Below are 13,994 nucleotides of genomic sequence, written 5' to 3'. Positions count from 1 at the left end.
GAGCAATATGATGAGGAGCTCTGAAAGGAATGATGAAGAGGTGTGGGAAGGTGGTCATGGCACCATCTTGCCTATGAGAAGACTGTAGGACTCATCTAAATGTAATTAAAGAAATTCCTCAATTACACATTATAGAAGAGATGTACTAATTTCTTCTAAGCAAGAAAGAAACAGTGAGATCATTGAGAATGTCCCTGAAAACCCATCCTTTTGGGATGTCCTTTGATTTCCATGACTGGAATGTGCACAATGGAAAAGACTATGAACCCTAGCAAAGTAGGATGCTCAGAAAGTTCCCATTGGATGGATATTGCTATGAAGTTGACATGAGGTCACAGTGGTACATAGGTGGTACATAGGTGAGTTGCTTACCACAGTACCCAACTTAGAGTATTAGCTTCCATTAGGGTATGAAAAAAAAACATAGATTTTTCAATAAAATTTGATGAACATAAGTGTTTCTAGCCTTAAGATATCTTAATGAATATACTTGAGTTCTCTTTCACATATAATAGTTACAAATTTAATGACTTAAAACAATAACTATTTTGTAATGATTCAAAATTTTGTGGGTCACAAATCTGGGCAGGTCACTCAGGGTTACTCAGTTGGCAGATGGGCTGATCTAGAGTCTCCCACTTGGCTCCACTCACATGTCCTGTACTATGCAAGGACAAATAGAAGGCAGGGGTCAGTAGGAGTGGTTAAATGGTTTTCTGTGGCATGAAAGTCTCTTCAAGTGGCTCAGGGCTCCTAAACAACTGTTCCAAGAGATCCAGATAAAAACTCCAGAGTTCTTACATCCTAGCCTCAAAAGTCCCAAAATATACATCACTTCCATCTCAGTCACTATGTCAAGCAAGTCACCAAGGACAGTCCAGATTCAAGGAGAGAAGAATCAGACCACCTCTCCATGAGATGAGTTATAAGGAATTTACAGCCATCTTCCCTGTACCACAATATTTATGGGTATTAAATGAAAATGTAAGAAATTGTCTCAAGACAGTTATACAATGTGCATCAGAGCAGACAATTATGAATGCTTATTTCTCAGTGGGAGACCTATTTCTGTCATGCCAAATGTTTCATCTAGTTATTTGTTTTAATGGTATACTGGGTAGTCTGGACATTGGAAATTCCAAATTCTAGGCATTTGAAATCTCGGTTTCCCCAAAATGGCCTGGTCTACAAAATGCAGTCTAGCTGTCATCTTTTAACATTTCAATTTCCAACACTGGGAAGGCTGGTAGTTGAAGAGATCCTGTTCCTAACAGGACAAGATCCTTCGTGAAGTTTCCCACCATTTCTCATCTTCAACCTCTCAAGATTCAGGAAAATACATAGAGGTATGAAGGGGGGAAAAAAGGAAGAAATTACTGAAGGACACTAAGTAACAAGAAAATTAGTCTCTGTGCATTATTAATTATTGGTGTTAAGCCATTTTCTGCCTTAAAGTATACCAAGAAATAATATTTTTTGCCTTATTTTTATAGTTGTTAAAATTGACAAATGACTATATGATTACATTTCAGTCTCAAAACAACTCTAGAAGACAAATGGAAAATATATTATTATTTCTCCTGTTTTTGTAGAAAAAGAAACCAGTGACTTGACCAAAATCTCCTGGCTGATAAAAGGCATCTCAGGCCTGGAACTTAAATATTCCAATTTCATACTATGCTGCCATTGTTGAATAAGCTTGTTTATTTGGGGAAATAACATTTATCTAATTTCACATGGATGTTACATATTTAAATATTCCAGAATAATAATGATGCATATTCAAAAATTCATCTCATTTGTGCATTTTTCATCTAGAATTTTATTTTCTCTTTCTGCAAAATAACAACCTGCATTTTGTAGACACAGCACACCAAATTTGAATATCTAAAATAAGTGACTTTTTACATATCCAAGAATAAATGGTATTCATCATATTGAGCAAGGACATCATGGTTTTCATTTTCAAAGTACTTTGCAAACATCAGCAAATTAAGTCTCCCTGAGTCTTCAATATGACACTCACTTGTTTTCAAAATATCGTTCATTTCCCAGTAAGTTCTACTCTCTTATTTATACAAGTCAGAGCATTTGTTCAGTTCTTCAAGTAAGACTCTAAAGGCCATGAAATTATTTTCATCAATGTGTGGCAAATACAATTAGCTCAATGAGCCCAAAATGTCCCATGACTGGTCTGAAGGACAAAGCAGAAAACAATAGAAGAAGTCAAAGTCTTCTAAATTCTAAACATTAGACTGTTCCACACTGTTCGGACATTAGAAATTCAACACAGGCATCTTCTTTATAATTGAAACTTGAGGTGGTTTCCTGCTTGAATTGTTCTAAATGGCACAGCCATCTTTTGTCTTTAAATTGTGTTTTCAATTTCAGAATGGAAATAAACACAAGACTCCTAAAAAACAGTTCCATCCTGGGACAGTGCTGGAAGCAATCAGGGCCCATGCAGAGCTTCTCAAAATGCCTGCACAACCAGCCACCCAAAGTTACACCACAAACTCTATACTTGTTCTATACCTTAGCCAACTCCCTACAGCTAGAGAAGGGATTCTAGGAGACTCAGCATTCTAAATGCACCTTTGAGTTAAAGATAATATGAAAATACGTCTCAGCTGAGAATAGAAAGACATTCATTCAGGAATTTTCTTATCTCCTAAGTGTGGATTAGATCCATGTAAAAAGCTAAAATTTAAAAGTAAAGATTATCAGACAAGTAAGTTTGTTTTTAATGAGTGAATCAAATATAAATATGTTCTGGGGGCTGGGGATATGGCTCAAGTGGTAGCGCGCTCGCCTGGCATGCATGAGGCCCTGGTTTGATCCTCAGCACCACATACAAACAAAGATGTTGTGTCTGCTGAGAACTAAAAAATAAATATTAAAAAATTCTCTCTCTCTCTCTCTCTCGCTCTCTCTCTTTAAAAATAAATAAATAAATATGTTCTGGAACTAGGGGTCCTGGACAGCTTAAAATCACCTAGAGGAGGAAGGTTGAAAGGAAGATGGAGACAAAGAAAGGTTCTTTTCCTTTATATCACACTAAGGTATATTCATTACTCTTACATCAAACTTACTACAAGACATAAGTGACTATAATGATAATATTGTTGAGAGGCAGCAGCAGAACAAGGGAAATAATAATCACATAGGTCTGGTACTTCAGAGTTTGTAAAGTGCCTCTCCATTTCAGTGGCTCCTTTGACACTGAAGGGAATTATTATTCCCATTTCGTAGATAAAGGATGCAGAGATTTAAATACTTTGCTCATGTTGGCATTTAGTATTTGCCAGACCCAGGCCCCAAAGCTACAACTTGTGACTGCTAGCCTGTAGCCTGTCCCACTAGATTATGCTGTGAGAACACTGGACACTAAGTCCAAAATTCCCCATTCTTATTCTTGACCACCTGTTAGGCCTTGTACATTTGGCCAAATAATTTAGATTCTTCAATTTTATTTTTCTTTATATTTAAACATTATGTACCTTTCTTTCCTCATTGAATCAAATGAGACTGTACATAGGAAGATACTTTATACACTGAAATGCTGTACAAATGTAAGGAAGCCATAATTAAATCCATCTTAATGAACTTATATTTCTGGGGCCCTGCCTCAACTCATCCTTAAAGTTATGGTTTCCTCCCTTTTTCTTAAAGAATAACGAACGCTTCCTTCTCTGCAATGTTAAACCTTCTCCCTATTCATTAATATCAGACCAGCAAATATTTATCAAGGGCTTACCAAGGTTGTATTACCCTACTTAATGTTCACATCATTTTACACATAATGAGCTAAGACCTCCCAAAACTAAAACACTTTCCGAAGAATCTGCAAATTAAGAATTAAAGCCCAGAAAGTTCTATTTAAGAGGCTGTGTCTTTGAACTCTATGCAATACTGTCCTGCCGTGGCTCCGGTAACTTGTCTATTTTCTCCTGATTCAGTTCCTTATTGATGCTTAATAATCCACTCCAAAATTAAATGGCTTTAAATTATATCCCCTTATTTGCTCCTGGTTCTGAAATTTGAACTGAACTTAGCTGAGCGGTTCTTCTGCTAATTTTGTCTATCATTTGTGGCCCAAGTGAACTGGAAGCACAGTTGAGGCTGAACAATCCAAGATGTCCTCATCTTCCAGGATTCTCTCCACACCACCTCTCAGCATTTAGTAATCTAGTCCAAGCATTTGTAAAGCATCTTGGAGGCTTCCACAGAAGCACAAACCCCAATGTTCAAGTGTTTAACAAGCCTCTGCTGGCATCATGCTTGTTAATGTCACATAGGCCCAAGCAAGCCACACAAGGTCAAGCCTCAAAGTCAACGGGGTATGAAGCCCATGAGCTATGGTTCACTGAAGGCCATCAGTGTTTACCACATCTTCTCTCTTTCCTTCTACCTTCAATTATTTACTTATGCTTTCCCCCTGGCACAGATAATATTTGAATGACCATTTTTATTCACAAAAATTTCCAAGACTGCACATTCAGTTTTAGCTACCTCCTTCCTTTTAAAGTCCAAACTTTTGAAAAAAGTGGTCCACACTCACTGTCTTCACTTTATCACTGTCTGTTTATATACTTTTCAATTCAGACTAGCTTTCACCAACCCTAAGGAAAAAAATAAAAATAAAAACTTGCTCTAAGTACTCCATAACCTCTGTATTTCCAAAGGCAAAGGATAATTTATTGGCCTTATTTTGCTCTGACCTCTCTGTGACATTTAACATTTTCTTTTTCATACGTGACCCTCCTTTCATCTTTTGTATCTTTAGCTCTTCCCATCTTCTCTTGACACCTACTAGCCTTTATTTACCTGGGTTTGGTCTCCAGACTTTTTTGTTCACTGTATATCTTCTCATGCAAATAGCACCAAAACCATATTTTTAACTCCAAACTCTATGCTTATCGACACACCAATTTATCCAAGTGTCTATTAGATAGCTTTACTCAAATTCAACAAGTTTATAATTAATTCATCTTTCTTCTAAAATCAGATTTTCCTCCTATGAATTCCTCATCTTTATGGTTAACATCACCATTTACCCAGATGTCCAAAGTAGAAATATGCTAACCCAAGATTCTTCCTTCTCATCTCTTTACAGTATCTAATTAGTCATGACGTCTCATCTGCTCTTCCTTTAAGTATGTCTCACAACTATCCAGAGGTGTGCTGGCAAATTTTTAACAGCCAGCACTCTGAGTGGGCAAGGGTAACATTTCATGGTTACCATGATGGAATCTTCCTACAATGACTGACTATAAGTTTCTATATGATATCCTGGAACAGAACTGGGAAGGACATGTAGTAGTAGCACACATTATGTAGTATTTGCACCTACAAATAAAGGTATAAATACCTTGATAGTAGATAATAGAAAATGTAGTAAAATAATTACAAAATGATGTGCTTTGAGTTATTATGTCCATGGTTTTAATATAATTAATTTATAAGTGTATATAATTTAATTTTTATTGCTGGCATTGACAAATTCCTGGCTTACAAAATTCCTGAAATTTGACTCTCATGAAGCAGTACAGATTGGACCTACCCTCTCGTTCACCATTTCTAAAACTACAGCAAAAATTCAAAGCTCTGAACACATCTCACTTTGATATTGCAATTGGCTTTTAAAGGCGTTTCTACTGGTCTTTCCTCCACACAGCTGTCCCAAAAGCCCTTTCTCAAATGCAAATCACCTCCACATTTACAGCCATTCATTGGGTTCCCATAGTTTTTCAGTTGGAATTTTAAATTCCTAATCGAATGTACAAGGGCTTTCACAAGCTGGATACCTGCCTTGATTTTTAGCTTTATCTTCCTCTACTTCCCCAAAAAATTTTTAGGATTTTTGCCTCAGAATCTTCACACTTGCTGCTTCCACCTTGACCTTCATAGAGCTGACTACTTTGAAATTTGGTGTCCCCAAATTTCACATGTTGGAAACTTTGTCTTCAAACACAAATGTTATGGTATTTGGAATTGGGGCCTTTGGGAGATGATTGGGTCCTGAAGATTCTGCTCTCATGAATGAATGAGTCCATTAATGGATTAATGGGTTATTGAAGGAGTAACTTCGTTATAAAAGTGAGCTCTCTCTGGCATTCTTGCTATGCGATATCCTCCTCCTTTTTTGATGAAGCAAGAAAACTCTCATCAGATGCTAAGCAGAGTCTGGTGTCAGGACCATTGTGATATTTACTCAGTTTCCCCAAAAGAGGGCAGTGAGTCAGTTTAGAAATATTAAAGGTATAAGAAATTTAAGAAATAAAGACATGCTAATACTCGAAACTGCAGGATCCAATGGGGACCAGCTCTGATGGAGACTGGATATAACGACAAAATGGAGCCCACCCACTTTATTTAAATGGGTAGGAACACCACTGGGATTCAGTGTGCAGAACTCCTGAGGAAAACAGGAAGAAGATGGCAAAGGCAACTTGGCTGAGGCTGAGCAGGTTACCCCCATCTCCTCTACTCCGGGCTGCTGCGTTTGAACCTAGGGTTGTCTGAGCCAATGCTCAGGGTGTCCACATGATCTGAGCAGTCAGATTGGTGGAATTTCATCAAGAGTTCACGGAAATGCAATCCCACTGCCTTGAGATAGTTCAAAATTCATTCAGGCCCTCAACAGTCTGGTACTATGCCCTTGGACTTCTCAGTTCCTACATCCATAAGCCAAATAAATCTGTATTCTTTATAAATTATCTGGTTTCAGATATTCTATTGTAATTTAAAACAGACTATGACACAACTATTTATTAGTTTTCAAATTCCAGTTCAAGGATTACCTTCTCTAGAAGTCTTCCTTATACAGGGGCAATATAGCACAATAATTAAGAAGACAGATCTGAAATCAAACAGCCAGTTCTCAAATATTTACTCTTTGTCACTTCTCAGCTGTGGATCATGGACAAGTTATTTAACCTCTATGCCTTAGTTTCCTTACTAATGAAATGATTATACCAGAGTGCCCACCTCATAGGAATGTAGGGAAGATTGTTAGTATGTGGGTAATTGTAAAAATAGTGCCTAAGTACTTAGGACTTAGAAATGTTAGCTATTGTTAATTACCTAATTTTAAATGCTAATCTCTGTCGTTTGCAATATATATATATATATATATATATATATATATATATATATATATATCTAGGAATGTGGCTCAGTGGTTAATTGCCCCTAGATTCAATACATCCCGAAGCCCACCCATTATATATATAATCACATTATAATAAAACCATTCATTTATTTGACTTCCTCCTTTGTAATTTTGTAATGGGTGGGCTGGGGGTTGTATTGAATCTAGGGGAAATTAACCACTGAGCCACATTCCCAGACCTTTTTTATATTTTATTTAGAGACAGGGTCTTGCTGAGTTGCTTAGGGTCTTACTAAGTTAATGAGGCTGGCTTTGAACTCAGGAACCTCCTGCTTCAGCTTCCTGATCCACTGGGATTATGCCCAGCCTTCCTTTGTAATTCTTTTTCTTAAAATTTCTTTTTATTTGTTCTAATTAGCTATACAAGACAGTAAAATGCACTTTGATACATCATACATAGATGGAGTATAATTTCTTATTCCTCTGGTTGTACATGATGTAGAATCCCACAGGTTATATAGTTATATGTGTACACATTCAACATATTTAGCAACTAGAGAAATGAAAATCAGAACTACTCTAAGATTTCATCTCACCCCAGTCAGAATGGCAATTATCAAAAATACAAACAACAATAAATATGGGGGGAAAGGTACACACATATATTGCTGGTGGGAATGCAAATTGGTGCAACCGTTATGGAAAGTAGTGTGGAAATTCCTAAGAAAAATTGGAATGAAACCACCATCTGTCCCAGTTTTCCCACACCTCAATTTATACCCAAATGACTTTAAATCAGCATATTACAAGTGATGCAGCCACATAAATGTTAATAGCAGCTCAACTCAAAATAGCTAAACTATAGAACCAACCTAGGTGTCCTTCAACAGATGAACAGATAAAAAAAAATGTGGTATACTTTAGATTAGGTAGAGGGAAGTGAAGGGAGGGGAGGGGATATGGGAGTAAGAAGGATAGTAGAATGAAACAGGTATTATTAGCCTTTGTAACTTTTAAGGCAGAAACTATATTCTTGTACTTTGATAGTGTCTAGGAAGCGGTCAAAAAATGAATGGAAGAGTGAATAAGTGATGCAAGTTCTGGCCAACTAGACACATATCTTTTTGACACATTCAGCTACATTTAGATTTAGGAATGTCGGGAAAACTCCTACCCTCTTGTGGTCAAATTAAAAGGGTATCCTTTTCCAAATGTAATTAGCCATTTAGATCGCTATAAAAACCAAACTCAAAAAAGAAAAAGAAATAAGCCCTTAACCCACAACACTTTTGATTATTATTTTACTGCCCATTTGTAAAAAAAAAAAAAAAAAGTGGTAAGATTCTCTTAGTCTAATTTCATTGTTATTTATGATGAATGTAAAAAAGGATTTTGAAGTTAAAGGAAAATTTGGTAAATTTGTGGCCAAAGTGGACCTTAAATGTTCCATCGGAAATTTTTTTTGACCTTACAGCAATTTTATATTATTTTCTTGGACTTGAAGCTGTTTATTTAAGAATCACAACTTCTCTTGAAGATGAGTGGAAAGAATTAAAGTTTATTGAGCAATTGCTACATGTCTAGGTATTGTTATGAATAGCACTAATAATCTTTACAAAACTGAGTCAAATATTATATTAGGGTTCTCCAGCAAAAATTGAACTGAGGAAGAGAGATTTATTATGAATATTTGGCTTTCATGATTATGATGCCAAGAAATTCCCATATCTGTACTCTCTGGAAACCCAGAGAGGCCCATGGTATAGTTCCAGTTTAACTCTAATAGTCAGAGAATGAGAAGAACTGAAGGTCCCAGTTCTAGTCCAAGTCCAAGACTTTAGAACTGGAAGACTGATGGCATAGTCTTGGCCTGAGAGTATGAGAAGGCCAATGTCCCAGCTCAAGCAGATTGGCAAAAAGAATTCTCCCTTCCTCTGTTTTTTGTTCTATTTACACCCTCAACAGATTAAAAGATATCCACTCACAAGGGTTAGGGAAATCTGATTTATTCAATCTAATAATTCAAATGCTAGTATCTTCCAAACAAACCCTTAAAAGATACCCAGAAATGATGTTTAACTATATATTTGAGTATCTAGTGACATAATAAGTTGACATATAAAATTAACCATCAAAAATGTTATCCCCATTTTAAGATGGGGAATCTGACTGAGACTCAGGGTATTAAGTAACTTGCCAAATATCACATGGATGGCAAGTGTTGGTCCTGGGTTCAAACACAGACCTACACCAAGGGCACTAGTCCCCCATCTGATAAACCAGTGTTCCTTGGTTATGGCAATGTCACTCCCCATAGGATATTTGGCAATGCCTGTAGACAGTTTTGGCTGTCATAACTAGGGAGGGCTGGCGGACTGACACTGACATCTAGTGGGTTGAGGCCAGGAATGCTGCTAAACATACTACAATGCATAGGATGGATCTCCACAACAAAGAATATTCCAGCCCCAAATGTTATTAAACTATACACTAAGCTGAATTGTTTCAGATTTGTATTGTTTTAACAAATAGAACAATAATATACTGACCTATAAGTAACTAAACTTCCATAAATTTAATAAATACTTGTGGAATGAATGATGAATGCTAAATTTTGGAATAGAGGGAAAAAAACTTCATTTTTCAGTGATTGTTTACAATTAACATTTACTAAAGAATAAAATATTTTAAGTGATCGTCAATAATAAAGATATAAGTAGATCTTACATATTTGCTGTGAAAATTAAAGTCTATATATAAAATATTTTATTTTTGATACAAAAATCATAGAATGTATTTTAGGTTTAACAATTTAAAGCTAAAAGATAGCAGCATTTAGGAGCTCATGAAATTCATAGATTTTCAATTTTAGAGTTCTAAAATATTAGAGCAAAGGATCATCTAGGCTGCCTCTTCACAGTTCATCACAATAGAAAGCTATGTCTAAAAAAGGATAAGTAAACTGTCTAAGATTCTTGGCCAGTTAGGGACAGTGCCAGAGCCAGAGTCCAGTTCTCCTGATAGTTTGAAGCTTCTTTTATTGTAAAGGAAAAATAAAATAAAATAAGAACTAATTTTCAGAGGGACAAAACTGGTAAAAAAAAAAAAAAAAACTGTAATCATCCGGCTTTTCAGACATACTATTCCACAAAGACAATAATCTCCTCCAAATACAAAAGACAATATCAAACTCAATGTTTGCTAAGATTATCTTTTAATCTTTCGGAAGGAAACTTTTTCTCATCACTGAAATTATCTTCTTGGTTCACAGGTCCAGAAGCATGAAGACTCTGCTGTTTTTCATATACATCTTGGGAACTGCAGCTGCAATTCCGGTAAATTTCCTTTCTTCTGTCATTACATCTCTCCCTCCTGACATTTAATTCAGAAACCTACTATTTAAAAGGAAATATTCTTATATAGTGGCTTGAAGTTCTGGTTTTTATTTCAATTATATTCTTTCTTATGCAAACAGTAAATGCATGATTAAAAATCAAGATAAGGTGCTTTTCAAAAATATTTTTTCAGGTCTATCTGGTTTTATAAGATACAATAAATACAGCTGAAAGTGTTGACAGTCCTTTTATTAACCATAGAATATGGACAAACACCAAAAGGACAGGAAAAAAAATTCCCCATGGATCTCATCATATTAATATGAGATATCTATGAATTTAACTTGGAGCTCATATATATATCCACATCGCCAGCATTTTCTTCAAGATCGAACACATGCTAGATGAGAAATCCTGACAGTCTTGTAATAAAAACAGGAACCAATGGGAACAGAAGCACTGTGGTGATCATAAATGGGTTCTTATCTCATTTTGAGGCACTGTCCAAACAAAGTACGCTGGAAGTGGATAGGACTAGAGCATTCTCTAAGTCATGATGAGATATACTGGCTTCAGCATTCACAAGCAATCAAGGAGCCATACACAAATCAGACCAGGTCAGCAATCTCAAAACAACCCAAAAGTTCAAAAAACACAATCATTTATATGATCATTTTAGATGCTCTGCAAATGATCCATAGCATCTTTAATTTATATCATGTTTTTCTTTTTTATCAATGAACAATGCGATTTCTCTATTGTCCCTTCCCTTCCTTCCTCTCTAGGTTTAAAGTTCTGTCCTTGCTTTTCAGATAACTGGTGGCTGCTTCAGGTTAATAGCTGTGTCAGCAAAAACAAGCTACATGCCACCCACCCAGATCAAGCAGTCCAAAGAAAACAGAATTTCTGACCACCACTAAGAATCCTGCTTAAATAGTAGGGAGCTACTCCAGCTGGAATTACATAATGTACTTTAAAATTACAAAACTGGGACAAATTAATAAAGAAAGGAGATCCCAGAGAGTCATTGTTTTCTCCTGAAAATGTGTTTTGCCTTTGCAAGGACTGTGGCATTGTAAATAGGCATTAAAAACTGTCTTTGAACCAAATGTTTGAATGACATGTCTGCCTAAAGACACATGCCAGATGTTTCTTTTCCAGGGTAATTTGTTTTATGCAGACCCAGGCAAATATCAAAAAGCTAAATATTTTTTCATAGTATTGACCTATTAAAAATCTTGTATCATTTTTCTTACCTGCACGAATTCTCCAAAGAAGTGAACTATGAGTGGTTGGGATATTCCAAATGCACTTTCAGAGGGCATGTTAAATATAGATATGGGCCTAATAATATAATAGACTTTTAATTACCAGACATTTCTGAAAGAAAATGACCTGCCATGGTTTTTATGCATTTCTTCCTGCTAGGGGAAGGTATGGTCATATGAAAGAGGAGGTAAGCACTGAGGGAGAAAAGCCATCCACTAAAAAATCTAAAATCTCCCCCATCTGTTGTTTTCCATGAAGGCCCTTGTTAACAACTAGTCAAAATAGCCACCTTTCTTTCTCCTTGCTCTCACAATTGTTTTTTTTTTTTTTTTTTCAATCTGTTAATTGCTGGGGAGTGAACCCAGGGCCTTATGCACACTGGGCAAGCACTACTCTCAAAGCTACTTTTCTGGCCCTTTCTTTCTCTTTTTTTTTTTTTTGCAGAGGGTGGGGGGGGGTGCCAGGGATTGAACTCAAGGGAACTTGAGTACTGAGCCACACCCCCAGCCCTATTTTGTATTTTCTTTAGAGACAGGGTCCCACTGAGTTGCTTAGCGCCTCATCATTGCTGAGGCTGGCTTTGAACTTGTGATCCTCCTGCCTCCTGAGCTGCTGCGATTCCAGGCATGTGCCACTGAGTCCGGCTTTTCCCCTTTCTTTATGAATTCTTTCAAAACTTTTTTGAAGACTACTAATCCTCTTAGTTGAAAAAAGGACAAGAAGCAAAAGAACAAACCAAATCTAAAATACATTTATACCTCCTGGGTTGTTTTACAGTACACAGCACTACTGAACCTGCTCGTGGAGTAAAACTGAGTCAATCCAAATAGTCTGAGTTTTATCCTTACATCTGAATATAGCTGCTAAGTATCCACAGCATCTCTATAACAAAAATCTATGGCAAATACCTGCCTCAGATATTTGAACAGTTCATAATGTTACCACCATATGATGTTATAATTAGGAATTTTAACTTGGGTAGCTCCTCAAAATTTGCAAAATAGTTTATATAAACAACTTTTACTTGATATTTATGACCACTTCACTTTGAGATTGCAGGGTAGGGTTAGCAACTCCTCAAACCACAGGTAGGAAGTAAATGGCAGAGTTAAGACTTGAAGGGAGGCTTCTCACCATCCAAGTCCAGTTGTTTAACTTCCCATCATGCCTCACTGCCTAGCTCTCCATCTTAGTCCCGAGTCTTTCTAGAAACAGACACAGCTGTCTCTGTCATGAAAAGGTTCCATAGCTGCCTTTCTCTATTAGGCTGAGTGCCCTGCTTCACATAATCCTTGAATTAGTTCTAGATTAATTTTTTTTATTTAAAAACTTCCTAATGGATATTAAGGCCAACAGTGTTAAAAACTTGATAAATAGTAAAAAGTTTTATAATTTTTTCTATTAATTATCAGTGAATCCTTAAATGTTAAGGAAATGTACAATACTATATTTTATGGCCAGTTTTATTGACTTCAACTTTATACAAAACAATACTTTTCAAAATTATTAAGCACTAATGCATTATAAAAGTTTGAAAACAAAATAATTCCCAAAATCAAAGGTAATCATTATTGGATTATCAAATCATTAAATAATTATTGAAGGTTTTTGTTTATTTGATTGTTTGATTTTTGCCTAGTTTCTTTATACGTAACTTTTTCTCAGGTGGGAATTTTGTTTTCACTTAACATTATTCTGGACATTTGCTTGTATTCTCAAATATTTTACAAAATACCATTTAGCTGATGCGCTGAATGAGGAAAACTGCTACTAATAATGATGATAACTAAAGAGCAGCAGAAAAATTTTAAATTGGCACCTAGAGATAAATGACACAAACAAGCTCTTAATTTTTTCAGACAAATGCAAGGTTTTTATCTGATCATTCCAAACCAACTGAAACATCAATAATACAAGACAATACTACAATTCCCAGTGCAAAGGTTGAAGCTGAAGAAAATGAAAAGGAAGCTGCAGTATCCAGAGAAAACCTTTCCAACCATAAGGTAAAAATAGCAGTGTTATATTAATATAATTGTTTATTTCTCCAAAGGACAACTCAGTATTAAACCATGGTCAAAGAGATTACATTATTCATGTCCTCAGTTTAATTTCTTTTAATATGATGATCATATCAACTTCCTCCAATCACTAGATGATATGAAAATTAATGAGTTTACTCCTTGGGCTAACATGCTATTTAATTGTTTCACTTTACAAAATTCAAGTTCAGGTTGAATCTGTGGCCCATAGAATGTGAAGAACATCATTAATAC

At 35.8% G+C, this 13,994-nt stretch overlaps 2 protein-coding genes across 2 annotated transcripts in view; one reads left to right on the top strand and one right to left on the bottom strand.

Annotated features, from left to right (window-relative positions):
* The window catches only part of Nudt9 (nudix hydrolase 9), a 108,663-nt gene that overhangs the window by 37,487 nt on the left and 57,182 nt on the right, over positions 1 to 13,994 (bottom strand). The window lies entirely within an intron of this gene.
* The window catches only part of Sparcl1 (SPARC like 1), a 39,720-nt gene that overhangs the window by 10,056 nt on the left and 15,670 nt on the right, over positions 1 to 13,994 (top strand). Inside the window, exons 2-3 of the mRNA XM_026379633.2 lie at positions 10,386 to 10,449; positions 13,578 to 13,724. Coding sequence (XP_026235418.2) covers positions 10,396 to 10,449; positions 13,578 to 13,724 — 201 coding nt within the window. The 5' untranslated portion in view covers positions 10,386 to 10,395. The remainder of the gene's footprint in view (positions 1 to 10,385; positions 10,450 to 13,577; positions 13,725 to 13,994) is intronic.

The sequence above is a fragment of the Urocitellus parryii genome, chromosome 10 (assembly GCF_045843805.1).
Source record: "Urocitellus parryii isolate mUroPar1 chromosome 10, mUroPar1.hap1, whole genome shotgun sequence".
Lineage (NCBI taxonomy): Eukaryota > Metazoa > Chordata > Mammalia > Rodentia > Sciuridae > Urocitellus > Urocitellus parryii.
The sequence above is the reverse complement of the archived record's forward strand: the minus strand, read 5'-3'. Positions and strand labels throughout refer to the sequence as shown.